Raw genomic sequence first — 17831 nt, forward strand, 5'->3', positions numbered from 1 at the left:
GAGTAGGTAAATGGCAATGAGAAGATGAGCAGAAAGATTGTGTGAGTTTTTTGGTTTTTGGAGGAGATGAATCTATTTCCTAATAAATGTAGTAATGTAGAATGAGATCAGAGTGAAAGTTTAATAAAGCTACTGAGGGGAATGGGAATAACCTCTAGAGGGATGAAGTAGTATTGTGGATTGAGCTAAGGCTGGAGACCATACTTATTCATTCATTTCACAAATATTAATTGAGTGCCTATAGATGTCAGGCACTAAAATTAGGTGCTGAGGATACAGAAAAGAACAAAATATGCAAAAATCTCTGCCCTTGAGGAGCTTACATTTTAGTAAGGGAGACATAATAAACACCATAAATAAATAAAATATATAGCAAGATAGCTAGTGTTAATCTATCACTTTCTTTCTATAAAGAAAAAGGGGAAAGCAAGGTCCAGGGTGTATCCATGAATGGATAACTCAGGTGAAGTAAATATTCCTGCTGTTGAGAAGGTCAAAAACAGGTTATATAACTTTATGAGAAATAAAATGAATAAGAATTAGTAAGGAATTATGACTTTATGGGAAGTATGGGAGGGTTTTTTTTTTTTTTTTGGAATTTTTCATCATGTCAGCACTATTTAATGTAGTTGTAAATTTTTTAAGCACTAGAAGGAAGTTTTATATCAGCTAATCCAACCACCTCAACTTACCCACAAGGAAATATAGGTAGAAATAGGTCAAGGGTCAGGGCTGAGCTCCAGTAGTTATTCATTAGTATAACTGGGAGTACAATCTTTTTATTTTCTCTCAGTACTTCTCAGAAAACTTTAATGAATTGCTATTGAAGATGAAATATAGGCATACTAGGAGAGGTAAATCTGAAGAATAAAAGCTTGATTTTAGATGCAATTTTTGGCCAGTGGTTCCCCCCCCCCCCTTTTTTTTTTTTCCCCCTTTCTAAAGAATGACTCATAAAATCACCACCTGGGAAGAATTTCTTATTGTTTGGAAAGGATAGTTTATAAATCCTTATTTTTTTTTTTTCTCCTCAGGTTACAAAATGAGAAGAAAGGTGATAGCAGCCTAGTTGGCTTCTTTCAACTGGTAATAAAACTGTGCTGATTTATGACATAGGTTTTACAACCGTGAATTTTCAGATCATGGAGGAAGTGTTAAATCTTTAGTAATAATGGCAGGTTTTTAATGACAGTGATCACTTTTTCGGTCATAAACTTTGTCTATGTGATAACATGCTGACTAACAATTAGAAATATATTGCTGATTAAACACACGAATCCTATTCAGTAGATCAGAAAAGTTCCTGGAAAATAATCACTAAGCCCATAATTATCATTTTAATAAGGAAACTCATCATAGAAATCATATCATGTATATTTATTCTTATGAAAAGTCTTTAGAAATTTCATTGTATAGGTATTTTTGCCAAATTTGCTCGGGGTGGTGGCATTTCTAGGCATAAGTAGGCACCCTTCTCTGTCAATATCAGATCTTAAAGACAATTTAGGCTATTGCTGAATGCCCCACACTGCATATATAGATGACAACGACATCAGAGCCAGTGACTGTTTATCCCTTTAGTTGTGGGTGAATAGCTAAGAACTGAAGTCAGCTCTTGAGATAAAGAGAGTGAATTCAGAGACTAGGAAAGAAATAACATGGATTAACAAAGTAAGAGTCTAATGTTTTAGATAATTAATATATCGTTTATTTCGATGTAATTGGTGAAAACTCTGTTGTTCAGTTAAGGTGATTCCCACAGAATTTGGCGTTGAATACTGTATGTCAGAATCTAGTAGCTAAAATTAAATAGTCCTCCTACCTCTCCCGCTTTTCACCCATAGATGATCTCTGAATCCTTTGTTTTTCAAGTTTCGGTTTTCTTCGACAACTGACATTTGGCTGATGTCTGTGGGAAGTTTATGTGCATTTCTCCATGGACTAGCCCATCCAGGCGTGCTACTCATTTTTGGCACCATGACAGATGTTTTTATTGAGTATGACACTGAACTACAAGAACTCCAGATCCCGGGAAACGCATGTGTGAATAACACCATAGTGTGGTCCAACAGCTCCCTCAACCAGAATGTGACAAGTGGAAAGCGCTGTGGGTAGGCTGCTTGTTTTCATTTTTTACCTTTTTCATTCATATCTTGAAATATAATTCAAAACTCATAAAGGGACTTTACTTGACTGAGCTGGAATGGTATCATAAGGAGAACAGAAACACAAATTTACCTGTATTTCTATAAATTGTTCTGCCCTGAGGTTTTTCCTATCCTACCAGGTTTTTAAATCCAAACAACAACGAAAAACAGAATTGGAAATTGGCCATTGAATACATCATCTAAATTTAATCACTTTGTAGACTATAGGCTTGAGGATGACATTACCAATACTGAATGCCAGTAGGAAGATGACCCATGGATTTTACTTGAGTCCTATGTCATGTTTCCTATCCAAGACTTCTTTCCTCCTTTCTTCTATTTATTAGCTTCTGTGGCTGTGGCTGATGATCTGCTAGATCCCCAACCTTCTTTCTATAACAGGAATTTCATTAGTTTGCTACTCCTCTAGTTTCATTAGTGGAGTAGGGGCCACTGGTCTCAGTTAGTAGTTGAGTTTCCGTGGAAGAGTGGTTTGGTGTCGTGAAAAGAAGGACGCCATGCAGAATTAGCCAGAGCTCACTGTGCTGCTGTTCTCTTTTGTGATAAGCCCACCAAGCTGCCTTGTCATCGTGAATCTGTAGAGTACACAGGATTGACTTGTTCTCATGGCATGGACTTTGTAGCCTGCCTCAAAATGCCTCAGGGCCAGAACAAGTTCATTTGCATGTATGAAACCACACACTCAGGTTTGAGAATTAAAAGCAGGGCACATCCTGGCTAGAAAGATAATTAGAATGGCTCCCCCAAGTGAACTTATATTTTTCACCTTTATTTCAAAAATTATCTACAAACTTAAATCCAGATTATGAACAAAACCTTGTAAATCATTGATGTTCTTCCATAATATTGCCTACTTTTAGAATCATTCATTCACTCATTTAACCAAAAGTTTGAGCATCTGCTATGTACCAGGAATTCATGTAAGCATAAAGGATACAGTGGTTATCTTAAGAGCCATCCATGGTCCTTATCTTTCTGAAGCCTAGTTCTACTCAGTGAGACCGTCGTTATATCAGTGACCCTTCAAATAAATATGTAGTCACAAACTGTTTAGTGCTTGACAGAAAAGTACAGGATAATATGCAATGCACAGAATTATGCTTTAAAAAATACTAAGCTTACTCCTTAGAAATAAATTTTCTAATGTCTAAATATGTATGTTTCTTTCCTAAATTCGGAAGTAGGACTCAGAACAGTTTGTATAAAAGAGACACTGTTTTCAATGACAGTCTTTCCAGTCTTTTATTTAGGTTGGAGGGTGGAAATGAACTGCTTTTTACAGAGTGGTGTGACTACAAAATATAAAGTTAATCACTCCACTGTTTGAAAAAAAAAATGCATTCAGATTTCTGTATGATTTAAATTGGCCCCAAAAGATTAGTGATACTTATGAAGATAAATTTTTTCAAGGGAACATTCCTGGAAATATACCCCGTTTTATCTTTTTAATTCTGTTATGTCTTAAAATTTGTAAATAACTGTTAGTGGGGCCAAATTTGAGACATATTCATGACACAAAGTGCTCATAAATATTTGTTAGATGAATTAAAGAATGAATCTATCGTTCATGTCTGCATCACCAGCATTCATTAGAAAGGACTACATTGTGGTTACCCATTATTCATACTTTATTCTTTCTTACTGGATCATGTACTTGAAGGAGAGCAATAATGCAAAGCAAATAAAGACTTTCAAAAGTTCATAGGCTTTGGCTGAATCTACATGATACTAAACATGTATATGGACATTTATCCTTTTTTAAAAAAATTATCATACAATGATCAAAGTTATGTAGACCACACATTTCTCAGGCTATTCCTTTACTAGGAACTCCTTTGATAAGTTAAATACTTTAATTGTGAGTTATTATAATCACTGATATAAATACTGACTGTTAGACTTTTGAATTAATGTTTGTCTAGATTTTACATAGTAACATCACTGTGAAAATGGACTTGGGTGGGAGAGAGAAGGGCAAGGACATTTTCCTACCTGTAAGTGGTTAATGTGCCTCCAAAATTATCCAACTCTTTCACAACTTTCTTTCTTGAAAAAAGTTAAAAGTAAATCATTAAAAGTAAAATTTCTCCACTCATAATCGATGAATTAATCTTGAACTATACAAGGCAACTCAACGATTTTATCAACTTAAGCATGCATGTATAATGGTAGGAGCTGGTTTTTCCCTTTCATAATATTGGTTTACACACATCAATTGTAATCCATTGAATGAATTTATAAGCAAAAGCCCTTCAAATGGCTCTTTGTGAATAATACTGGAAAGGATTACAGAACAGTAGGCCTCCTTTTTAAGTGATCAGAATGGTCAAAAAATAAGGTAAAAGAATGGAAGAAGATGAAAGAAGGGGGATTCCAAATATCACAATGCAGTTTACTTTTATCCAATTAAAGTATAAAAACTCAAATGGAAGTCACAAAGTCTTGTAATTGTGGAAGTGACATACCATTATTTCTGACATACTCTCTTGGTCACACAGACCAAGCCTACTACACATTGAGAGGGGAGTATGAGTATGAATATCAGGAGATAAGAATCATTAGGGACTCTTTGGAGGCTGACTTCCACAGCCATAGGAAGCTCCTTTCCTCACTTGCCCCGCTTACGGGTGCATTGAGGTAGAAGTCTGAGCCTGTACTTTCTCTTGGGTTTCAGTCTATTATCTTAGCAATGTGCATGTAGCTAGTATATGCATTCAAGCACTTTTGACGTTAGACACTTTAAGACCACGTGCTTTTAAAAACAGCTTTATTGAGATACAATTCGCATATCATATAATTCACCCATTTAACATGTACAAATCAGTGTTTTTTATTATATTCACAGTTTTGCATCTATCACCACAATTAATTTTAGAAGATTTTCATTGTCACAAAAAGAAATCCTATTCCCCTTAGCTATCATTCCCCAATTTCCTATTTCCCCTAAACCCTAAACAACCACTAATCTACTTCATGTCTCTGTAGATTTGCCTGTTCTAGACATTTCACGTCAATGAAATCATACAATATGTGGTCCTTTGTGACTAGCTTCTTTAATTTAGCATAACGTTTTCAAGGCTTATTTTATTTATCCATTCATCAGTTGATGGACATTTGGGTTGTTTTTACATCTTAGTTATTATAAATAATGCTGCTATAATCATTTGTATACAAGGTTTTGTATGGATCTATGTTTGCATTTCACCTAAGAGTAAAATTGCTCGGTCATATGGTAACTGTATGTTTAACCATTTGAGGAACTGTCAGATTGTTTTTCAAAGTGATTGTACCATTTTACATTCCCTCTACCAGTGTACGGGAGATCCAATATCTTCACATCTTAATACTTATTATTATCTATATTTTGATAGTAGCTCTAGTAGGCTAAATAATGCCACTCCCAAGATATTCAGGTCCTAATCTCTAGAATCTACAAATATTACCTTATGTGGAAAAAAGAGTCTATGCAGATCCAATTAAGCTGAAGATTTTGGGATGGGAATTATACTGGGTTATCCAGATGAACCATAAATGTAATCACAAGTGTTCTTAAAAGGGACAGTTACTAAAAGGGAGGCAGTGGGAGATTTGGCTGTAGAGAGAAGAGGAGCGGCAAAATGACCACAGAGGAGGAGATTGAAATGATGTCACAAGCCAAGGAATGTTAGCAGCTAACAGAAGCTGGAAAAGGCAAGGCACAGATTCTACCCTAGGGTCTTTAGATGTAGTTAGCACAACCCTGTTGGCACCTTAATTTCAACCTAGTGAAGTTAATTTCAGGCTTCTGGCCTCCAGAAATGTGATAAAATAAAATTTTCTGGTTTTAAGACACAAATTTTGTGATTTTTTTTTTTTTTGTTACAGCAGCCATAGAAAACTAATACAATAGCCATCCTAGTGAGTGCAAAATGGTATCTCATTTTGGTTTTCATTTGCAATTCCCTGATCAATAGTGATGTTGAGTATCTTTTTAGGTGGTTATTGGCCATTTATACTTTTTTTGAAAAAAAAATACCTGTAATATTTGTCCATTTAAAAATTGGGTATGTGTTTTTTTATTATTGAGTTAGTGTTCTTTATATATTTTAGATACAAGTCTCTTATCAAATATATGATTTGCAAAATTTTTCTCTCATTCTTTGGGTTGTCTTTTCACTCTCTTAATGGTGATTTTTGAAGTACTAAAGTTTTAATTTCAATGTTATACAGTTTATCTATTTTTTCTTTTGTTGATTGTGATTTTTTGTGTCCTAAAAAAACCAATGCCAAATCCGAGGTAATAAAGATTTATATCTATGTTTTGTTTTAAAAGTCTTACAGTTTTGCTCTTATATTTAGGCCTATGCTCCATTTTGAGTAAACTTTTGAATATGGTGTGAGGTAGGGACCCAACCTGATTCATTTCCACGGGGCTAGACAGTTGTCTCAGCACTATTTGTTGGAAAGACTATGTTTTCCCCATTGAATAGTCTCAGAATCCTTGCCAAAATCAATTTACTATAAATGTGAGGGTTTATTTCTGGACCTTTAATTCTACTATATGTCTGTCTGTATGCCAGTTATATGCTATTTTGATTACTGTTTTATGGGAAGTTTTGAAATTAGAAAGTGAGTCAACTAACTTTGTTCTTCTTTTCCAAAATTGTTTTGGTTATTCTGGGTCTCTTGAATTTTCTTAGGAATTTAAAGATCAGTTTGTTTGATTTCCACAAAGGGGTCAGTTGGGATTTTCATACGGATTGCACTGAATCTGTAAACCAATTTGGAGAGTATTGTCATGATCAATGAACATGGATGTCTTTCTGTGTATTTCTTTCAACAATATTTTCTATTTTTCAGAATATAAATTTTGTACTTTTTTGTTAAATTTATTGGTATTTTATTTTTTGATGCTATTATAAATAGAATTGTTGCCTTAATTTCATTTTCAGTTTGCTTATTGCTACTGCATAGAAATATAATAATTTTTTATATATTAACATTGTATCATACAACCTTGCCTTGCTGAACTATTTATTAGTTCTAATAGTTTTTAGTGAACTCTATGATTTTCCATACAAGATCATGTTATCTGCAAATAGAAATTATGATACTTCTTCCTTTCTACATGGATGCTTTTTATTTAATTTTCTTACCTAATTACTCTGGCCAAAACCTCCAGTTCAGTGTTGAATAAAAGTAGTGAGTGCACACATTCCTTATTCCTGATCTTAGGAGGAAAACATTTTGCTTTTCATCAATGAGTGTGATGTTAGTTGTGATATTTTCATAGATGTTCTTTATCACATGGAGGAAGTTTCATTCTAATTCTAGTTGTTGAGTGTTTTTAACATTAAGGGACATTGAATTTTGTCAAAAGCTTCTTCTGCATCTATTCAGATAATCATGTAGTTTTTGTCTATTTTAATATTGATATGGTAGATTAAATTGATTTTCCTATGTTGAAACACCTTTGTATTCCTGGGATAAATCACATTTGGTCATAATGTATAATACTTGAATATGCTGCTAAATTTGATTTGTTAGTATTTAGTGTAGGATTTTTGTGTCTATATCTGTAAGAGATATTGGTCTGTATTTTTTTTTTCTTATGATATCTTTGTCTATTTTTGGTCTGGTAACACTGACCTTATAGAATGAGTTAACATGTTGTGTGATTCCATTTGTATAACATTCTTCAGATGATAAAACTATGACAATAGAGAACAGATTAGTGGTAGTCAGGGTTAAAGGAGGAGTAGAGGCCAGACAAAAGTATATGTAAATATAGAAGGGCAACGTGAGGAATCCTCGTGATGAGAACATTCTGATTTTGATTATATCAACGTCAACATCCTGGTTATGATATTGTCCTTTAGTTTTGCAAGATGTTAACCACTGGGTGAAAACTGGATAAAGGGCACACATAAGCTCTCTGTGCTAATTCTCACATGTGAATCTACATTTATCTCAAAATAAAAAGGTTAATTAAAAATTGACAAATAGCTTCCTGGGTGAAAAAAAAATTATTGTGGAGCCTGAAATGAAGATCGAGCTATTCTGGCAGTGTGCTAACATTGTGTATGAATGTTCTAGCAACTTTACCCAGCAATAAGCCATTTGTACATAGATTAATGTCCCATGCATTTAGAAATGCCTCTAACCCTCGAACACGAGGACATGAACATATTTTTGGCAGCTTGTGATGCTTACTTTAGAGCTGACACTGATCTTCACTCCAAAGTATCAGTACTACCATGTCCACAGTGCATGAGAATCATTGAAAGGAAAACTTGTTAATGCACCTCGTCATAAAGACCTCCTAGGTATTTTAAATGAAAAACGAATGGCTTTAGTCAATCTGAAACCTTGAGGTGTAAATTGAGTGACTTGATTTTATGATGCATTTATTTTTTATAAAAATCAAGGTAAAAATCTCATGTATTAATAATTCTCAAATATCTCTTTCCTTTTCCTCTAATTGTCATCTCACTCCCCTCTTCTCTCTTCTACAAATAAGTCAGGGAAATCTTAATTTATTCAAATAGATATATGTCGATTTTGCTATTAAAAATGGTGTCCATTCTGTAGTCCAAATCACTTGCACGCTTTATAAAATCCTTTTCATAATTTTATAATCACAAGAGCTTTCCACCAAGCAGATAATAAAGAATTTGATGTACAGTCAAAGGAAATAAGCCCGCCTGCTCTTTTCCTTCCTCTCAGTTTTTCTGATTGCTTTGTCCTGTTATCCCAGAAATATTCTCAAGTAGTCTCTAAAATTCTGATAACTTTTCCTTCCCAAGAATAAAATATATATGAGTTACTCATTTATCTCTGGGATGCCTCAGGAGTGAAAAGAATCATAAACTACACATGTCCTTATCCATACCACCCAGCAATGACATAATTCTCCTAAACTTTGCTCTAATAAATCCTGAGGCTGGCGTAGTGCTCAGTACTCTCAATCGACATAGGTTTGTTTATGACTGACGGCTGTATTTTTCATGACAGGCATTTCATCACCTCTGCTTAGAGAGTGATTGTTCAATGAATGCACCACAGGAAGTCTAAGTAAAACTTCTGGACAAATGCAGATTTCTGTTTTTGGACACCCAAATTCATTTAACAAACAGAAAACTAAGAGTATGGATTCCTTTATACATTAGAAGGCTTTATTTATAATATTATATACCCTATACAGAGATACTTAGCTTTTGTAAGGGGCTCTAATTGTGGATATTTATATATAAGCTTATGATTTTCTAGGTGTAGTTCATTCTCAGAGTTCCCTTAAATCACCATGAAAAACTGGGAATGTGGCAAACATAGACATCTTAGCTAGTTTGGAGATTTTCAGAAGGGTTGACCAAAGAGTTTATCTTCCTTCCTCATTAGTATTTTGAAAGTCAAAGCAAGATCAAGAAACACTTATTAAGTACCTACCACGTGGAAGGTATTGTATTAGGCTTCAGGCAGTGTGAGCAAGCAGATTAACCCAGTCCTTGCCTCAAGTAGCTTGCAATTTACTAGCAAGACAAATATAAATAAATATTAATTATATATATATTTATATATAATGTACTCAACATAAATATAAAAGATATTGAGTAATAGTGCCAGATGGCAATAAAATCTGTCATGGAATAATAGTTTGTTCTGAATTAAATAAATTATACTTCCATGCTTGGTCTAAGTTCAGTAGAGGGAGAGAACAAGTCAAGCTTGGGTCACAAAAGGAAGTCCTGATAGAAAGCAGAAAGCATGTGGGATGAGAGCATCTATGTTGACGATGCTGCTTTCCGATTTTTGAAGGAAATGAACTCCATTACATTTAGCTTGTCTCTGAGTGTTAGAATTGTCATCGATCAATCGTTAACTTTCTAATTATAAAATTCCTTGCATCCTAGGAGCAATTTCAGAATAATTTTTTCCTCCACTCTTTGCCCTTGCCAATCCCAAACCCTATGCTGGAGCATGATAGTTGTGCTGAGAAAATGCTGTAGAGTTTTCTTGTTATTCTCCACAAGTTCTTTGGCTTTTGACTTAGAAGTTTCCCTGGAGAGTGAAGCTTACTGGACTGTAGTCAGCAGAAAGACTGCACTAATAAAGTGTTTTTCTGCCTCTATGAGAAGGTGACACATTTCTCACAGTGTCACTCTAAGATGGAGAAATTGAAAGCTGACTTAGATTCTAAGAGGAGGTAACAGTAAGCTTCCTGATTTACAGTACACATTCTGTACCTGTGTCCTTTTAGACATCTGTACAGCTTTTAAAAACTTTTCTGTAACTATGATTGCTCTATCACTGCATTACGAGCATAAGTGAAAGGGGCCTCAGTGGACAGAGCACTGGGCTGCCATCTAGGGTCCCCTGGCTTCCAACAACTGCCAATTGATTATTTCACAAACTTACCGTCTCTCTGCATAAAAATGAAGAGGATAGGCATCTTTGCTGTGACTGGCACCATGCAATCTATTTAAGAATTTATTTGGGATTGATTATAATTCTATACAGATAAAATACCTTACCCATGTATAATAGGAACATATAATACATATCTTTTAAATTCCTCTGTACTCACAACTGGAATTTTTGAGAGCTTGAATTGTAACATTATTTTCCCCTCTTTTGAAGGTTGCTGGACATTGAAAGTGAAATGATCAAATTTGCCAGTTACTATGCTGGAACCGCTGTTGCTGTGCTTATCACAGGATATATTCAGGTTAGTAGCACCATCATTTTATTTTTTGGTCAACATTGGGGTTCAAAGACATTACAATAAAATGCTAAGTGTACTCTTTAACTTTTAAGTTATTTAGGAGTCCTAAGGATTACAGTTTTATTTGGGGGTGGGGCATGAGGGAACGGAAAGGATTCTTCCTCTCAGTTGGGGTAAAGGTAATAAACATTTGTCTAGAGATAGAGAAAAGACTTTGTTTCAATATCCTGTCCTTGGCTGCCCTCCCTGCTTCACCCTCTCTTCTAAACTCAAATAGACCCTATGGATGTGTTTATAAAGAGAGAATGTGTGGTTTGGAGAAAGTTGGGCAAAAATATAAAAGTGAGTTGGAGGAAAGCAAATCTTACTTTCTTTTCCTCCTTCATTACCAAACTGCATTTCAACCCAAATTCTGTAAACTGAATCTAGAACGTATTCAAGATTTAAATTATGGAAGGGCCTTAACCCCTGTTAGGGAAGAAAAATATTTCATCTTTTGCCTTCCTGTGTAAAAAAAAATAATGAACCTTCCTACCCCCCATTCATTCAAGAATTCCAGGAAATTAGTGTTAGTTAAAAAGAGAAATGCATCAATTTTTTTTCATTCTAACACTGAGAGTTTTAATGACAAGCTTGTTTTGCTTGGTTGGGATAACTCTTAGCTGATTCCCTGCTTAGGACATAATTTTTGTCTTACTTTCTCTGAAAAGCATTGGCCAACAGCCTGAAAACTCAGCATAAATGCTTATTGGCAGCCCTCTCAGGGGAAAAATTCACTCAGAAGTGGTATGCAAAATAGTGTTAAGTCCAAAAATGGCAGAGCTGGATTCAAACCCAAATCTTCTGGCTTCCCTGTTCACAGTTGTCTACTTACTTCCACCTGTGGGAGCAGATGCCAGCGCTCACACTTTAGTTGCCAAGAAGAGACATTTTGTGAATTACGTTCTTCCTTTTCTCAACTGTTGTACTGAACATATTTTCTTCTGAATAGAGAAGGAATTAACAAATATTTTTGACATCGCAATGCTAAACATTCCTTGCTCCATTTTCAGATATGCTTTTGGGTAATTGCCTCAGCTCGTCAAATACAGAAAATGAGAAAATTTTACTTTAGGAGAATAATGAGAATGGACATAGGATGGTTTGACTGCAATTCAGTGGGAGAGCTGAATACAAGATTTTCTGAGTGAGTGGCTGGTAGGATGTTTTAATGTATGTATGATTTTTTGATAATAAAACACATTTCTAAATTAAATAACAAGTGGAAACATTTTCAGTTACTTTTGGTATGTTTTATCTCTTCAGTTAGGCTTTTTAAGCATGACTTTTTCATAGGTAATACTTTGTCAAATATGATCAGTGTAAATTGAAAGCCAGGATATTACAATATGGTTTGTAGGCCCTTGATTAAAATATTAGAAACAAAGTATTACAGAAGAGAGTTTTAAAATGTAAGGTTATTTGGCCTCAAAAAAAGAAAGTGAAGGATGTAACAGTGTAACAGTCTAGGTATCTATAAGGAAAACAATACAATTAGAACAAATTATTTTGCTTTATCTGTTGAGGTAATTTCTGCACATGAAAACAAAAACAAAACAGTCCATAGTAGTTTAAGAAAGATTCAAACTAAAAAACTGGACTTAAATCCAGTTTATACCTAAATATTAGTTTAGATCATTAATAGCTCCCTCAATAATTCTGAACGAGCCCGAGTAATTAAAGCCAGTTGAATCCTATTAAATAAAACGTCGAAGTCCCATGAAAGGTAATGTGTAGTGTAGTGAAAATAAAAGCAGACTGAATATTGGGGCCCTTGGATTCTAGCATTCATTCTGCCTCTTACTTACTATGACCTTGAACAGATAAATAACCTTGCTAGAATACAATTGTCTAATTTCTAGGTAACGTCTTAGGTCCTTTTTTCCTCTCAAGTCCTGAGCCCTATTTTTTCCATTTGGACAGGAAATTATGGGAATGTCCCCAGGAATGTAAATTTAATTTAACTATATTCAACCAATATTCTGGAGCAATTACTCTATGCAAGGCATAAAGATAAACCACAGAACTAATCTCAAGGAATTCATAGCCTAGTAGGAGGATAAAAGGTGCAAGTAAATTAATAATCAGAGCAAACACATATTGATTGCTTAATATATTGTAAGCCTATTTTACATGCTCTACATATATTAGCAAACCCTCATTACTACCCATGGAGGTAGGGTGTGTCATTATCCCTATTTTACAAATGAGGAAATTGAGGCACAGTGAGGTTAAGTAACTAGACCCAGAAAAGCTAGTGTTTAAATTCAGAGTCTGGCTCCAGAGTCTATGCTATTCTTTACCACTATTCTTTACTGTTTATAAGTAGAATGCAATAATTACATACACATACACACATTTACAGATTAATTACATTGCTATGGAACACAGGGAGGACAATGTTACATCTTTCTGGGGAATTATATTTTTATGAATTAGGTGATATGGGAGTAGAATCTTGAGGCCGAAAGGACTTAGCAAGTATAAAGAAGGAAAGAAGGGCTCTTTAGGGCAGACCAAAAATATTAGCTATAAAAAAGAAAGAGACACATAGGATGGTTTCCAAAAGTCTTTGTCAAAGTTTAATGAACACCAGTTAGGAAAACTGGAACAAGGACAAACTTACTTAGCTATGAGGGGGGAGGCTTGATGATCTCCCAAGCTGCAGCTAAGTTTCCAAGATGTGAGAGTCAGTTATGTTTCCCAAGGGCAATGGGGCACAAGATGGGAGTATTTAAAAGGGAAAGACTGAGGTTTCTCAGCAAGACATTTGAATTGACCAAATTCCATTTTAGTGATCAAAGCCTCTCTTGTTTCTAGTGATATTAATAAAATTAATGATGCCATTGCCGACCAAATGGCCATTTTCATTCAGCGCATGACCACAAGCATCTGTGGGTTCCTGCTGGGATTTTACCAGGGTTGGAAACTGACCTTGGTCATTATCTCTGTCAGCCCTCTCATTGCGATTGGAGCAGCCATCATTGGTCTGGTAAGAATGTCTTCTCATTTCTCTCCATGAGAAGACATTTGCTCTGAGAAAGAGCCAAAAATATAAGCTTGAGACTCTTCTCCTAAGTATATTTAGTCAACATCTTTATTACTATTTTGATAAATTATTCCTCAGTATCAAGTGACATTTCATAAATTAAGGATTAAAGATAACAAGATCATAAATATTATTATAGTAATAACAATAACAGCTACATGTATTGAGCATTTACTATTTTGCCTGGCACTATGAGGAGGTTCATACACATTATCTCTAATTTTTACAACAGTCTTATAAAGTATTAATGCCATTTTAAATATAAGAAATCAAGGCTCTGTAAGGTACAGGGACTTACTTGTCTGAGACCGCACAGCTAGGATTCAATAGGATTCAACTTCAAAGGAGCCAAAATCCAAATTTCCACTCACTCTCCAATATGTCTATTGCTTTCCATGGTCTCTCAAGCTCAGACTCTCCCCTCCAAAATGTCCAACAAACATACCCAAGTCAGTAACAAGCACATAAAAGAGATTTCTGCAATCACAGCTGTGTTCTCCATTTCATGTGAGCAGCTGCAGAGAGAGGTTGCCTGACCCATTCTGAACAGTTTCCCAATAGTCTCCATTTTCCAAGTATGCAGGTCAAGAAAAAATGTAGGAGTAGGAATTTTGGGTCATTCAAGTTAAAAAGAAAACAAACAAACCAAGAATTGAAAAATTATTATATCTTACTTTTAGAGCAGCCGCATTAGATAGCAGGTCATAGGATCAGACACAGGCACACTAATAATTCGCCATAAATGAGAGTAGAATTCAAATGAAAAGCTCACATCATTGAGCAACAGGTACCAATCTCCATGATGATATTTTCTAGCAAAAATATTCTCTACAATCCACTAACTATACTATTCAAACATTTCCCAGGTGATAACAGAGTGAAAATAGCAAAGAGCTCATTTCACTTAACTAGGTCACTACCTGGCTCTTCACCTGGCTCAAGAAAGACATGTTTAACCCCTCAAAACTTAAGTTTCCTCATCTTAAAAACAAGGATAATACCTCCCAAAGTCATTGTGATGATTCAAAGCATAATCCATGGTACGCGCTTAGCCCAGCATCTGGTACAGAATTCATTACTAAAGAGATATTAGCTTTTATTGTTTTTCAATCCACCATATCATGCAAATGTTCCAACAGTCTTTCCTACCAAATGCTTTCTAGCTGCACTCCAGGGAGCCTCAGTTTCCAGGGAGGCCCTGTGAGGATTCTGCTAACATTGGATTCAGATTTTTTTTTCTCTCTTCCAATACATTTAATCTCTTTCTTCAAACCCATGCTAGATTAATATTCATATTCAAATGGATCTTATATCACATTTTAACATGTTGGAGACCAACCAGGTAGCCTGGCTAACTTAGTTTTAAGTAGGCTCAGAGCACGGTTTTTCTTGCCTCAGTGCCCCTATTTCAGCTTCTGACTTGGAAAGTGGTAGCTGTGCACTGGTTTCTTCTTGAATTCAAGTCTGTGCATGTTCGTGTAAAATGATACAAGCCACTTCACGAGGCTCAATTTAATACCAGAAGAAAGAAAGGTGGAGAGGCAATAAATGGCACACTGGATGCTATTGTGGGTTTTGTTTGCCTTTGACTGACTTTTATACTTACGATGAGAAACATGAGCAATTGTTAGATATTTCCCAAACCACACCTTTTAAGCTCCTGTATCAGTTCAATTGAAGTATCCTGAGATTGCTTAATGTGCCATTACAAAAAAAAACTGATAACATTCACAACTACTTAATTTTTCATTACTGTGCTGCCAGCACATATTTCTGAAATAAACTGGAAAAGAACTGTGGTAAAAACCACAGTGTTATTCATAATGCCCAAATTTTAATGCTGATGAAAATAGCCTCACTTCTCTTATTGTTGCCTTTTCAATTCACAAACCTTTTATAAAATGTGAACTTATGAAATAAATATGCTGTAATAAAATACTTCTTTTACCTATTTTATATCTTAGAATTCTATTTAAGACTTTAAAAGTTTTGTGGCTGATGGTTTGGGAAAACTTGGAAGATAAACCCTCTTAGTCTGGGTACTATATATTTTTAAAGTTTCTAGAGTTTATTTTCTATATTTGCTGTTCCCCCCTTGTTTCTTCATCTGGGCCAGGGATTTCTTTGGTAGTTAATTCTAAGACTCAATCCAAGTCCAATTTTAGAAAAAGTAAGTTGTTTATTATTAAGTGTGGTGTCTTTTTTATTTCCTTTTCTAAAAAGCAAAGGTAGATAGTCGAGCCCCTATAGTTGAGTCAAAATAGTGTAATATTTACCTGGAGCTTTCTCCTATGGAATGCCTCTGTAGCATCATATCTTTGCATGCTCAGTATCTCTCTCTCATTCTATATTCTGAGTAACATGATGCCTGCATTGATTGGCCTCTGGTTTTTGCCTCTAATGTTTGTCTGTGAATTGTGCAATGGCCTTTGGCTGATAGCAATGAAACGTGGTATGGTTGACTTGAAAACTTCATTGCTGTAGACTGAAACACTGTGGTCTCACAGAATTCCCTGTTTGGGATTTATTTTGTGAGAGGGTGTTTGAGGCTGATGCTTAGTGCAGTCATTTTGGTATGTCAACAAACATCCGTGGATGGAGCTTAACAAACTTGGACCAAATTCATTCCTCAGTAAATGCCGTTACAGTGAGAATCTAGTCTTATATTAAACCATGCCACTTGTTTACTCTCCTAAAAGAATCCCTGAGTGACAGACAGAATTTACCTAATTACCTAGTCTTCACATTTTATTTTCTTCTTTTGGATTTTAGAGCGTGTCCAAGTTTACTGAGCATGAATTGAAAGCCTATGCCAAAGCAGGGGCAGTGGCTGATGAAGTTATTTCATCCATTCGAACAGTGGCTGCTTTTGGTGGTGAGAAAAGAGAGGTTGAAAGGTCGGTTAATTGAAACGTCTGCCACGTATTTGAATTTCATCGATCCACACATTACCCTGAACCTTCCCCATTTTGTACATGATACCCTGAGGGAGATTTAGTTCAAGAGGTAGCTAAACAGAGTAATTATATTGATCAAAGCACTGCAAAGACTCTCAAGCCTTTAGTTATGTGTTTCTGAAGATGTTATAATTGGTAATTTTTAGAAAGCCATGTTAGGTTAGATATTTCAAACTCTGATGGGGTGTATATATACATACTACATACTGCATGACAGTCTATAACATCGTTTGATGCCATTGAAGAAAAGTCTACCATCTAAAACATAATACCACACATTTTTATTTGACACTTTTTATTTAGTATGTTTTATTTAGCTAATGTACTACATACTCTTTGTTAAGTCTGATAAAATTTTGATTTAGTCAAATTTAGCATTGGTATATATGGATCATCATTCTAGGAGACTAATTCTCAAAGAAAAAAAAAAAAACCTAAATGACCAAAACAATATAGTTGTCAAAAATGGATTTCATTTATTTTTCCATTTATTTAGCACGTATTGAGTGCTTACCATGTGCTAGGTACTGATTTTATAAAATAACCACCAACTTAATCAAGCTTTTATTTCATGTGTTGTAGATCTAAAATGACTATGTTATTCTCAATTGCTAGCAAATTCACCAAATAAAAAAGAGAATAGGATTCAGTTTTGTCCTATGAAATGTTGAAAGTTCTCTATTAATTTATTTTTTGAGACATAGGAAGCCAGTTACAGAATATCTGAGCTTTAAGGCAATGTCCACCATTAATGGCTAAATCATAGAATTACTGAAATTTAGCATTTGGATTGAATTTCCACATAATCCCATGTCCCATGGCTATGGACCAGTCATGTTACAACAGAGCATTCTTGGTCACAGGGAAGAAGGGTTAGTATATGTAGATGAGTTGGTGCGAACGCTAGTTTCAAACCT

At 34.9% G+C, this 17831-nt stretch overlaps 1 protein-coding gene across 6 annotated transcripts in view; it reads left to right on the top strand.

The window, feature by feature from the left end:
- The window catches only part of ABCB11 (ATP binding cassette subfamily B member 11), an 84186-nt gene that overhangs the window by 12781 nt on the left and 53574 nt on the right, over positions 1–17831 (top strand). For 4 of the 6 annotated variants that reach the window (XM_016165411.2, XM_016165413.2, XM_016165416.2 and 1 more), the window contains exons 4-9: positions 1035–1086; positions 1873–2111; positions 10785–10872; positions 11922–12055; positions 13729–13900; positions 16730–16854. In XM_016165411.2, coding sequence (XP_016020897.2) covers positions 1035–1086; positions 1873–2111; positions 10785–10872; positions 11922–12055; positions 13729–13900; positions 16730–16854 — 810 coding nt within the window. Of the gene's footprint in view, positions 1–1034; positions 1087–1844; positions 2112–10784; positions 10873–11921; positions 12056–13728; positions 13901–16729; positions 16855–17831 lie in introns of those variants that run through there. The other 2 variants (XM_016165414.2, XM_016165415.2) reach the window with 2 other exon arrangements.

The sequence above is a fragment of the Rousettus aegyptiacus genome, unplaced genomic scaffold, assembly GCF_014176215.1.
Source record: "Rousettus aegyptiacus isolate mRouAeg1 unplaced genomic scaffold, mRouAeg1.p scaffold_m13_p_2, whole genome shotgun sequence".
Taxonomy (NCBI): Eukaryota; Metazoa; Chordata; class Mammalia; order Chiroptera; family Pteropodidae; genus Rousettus; species Rousettus aegyptiacus.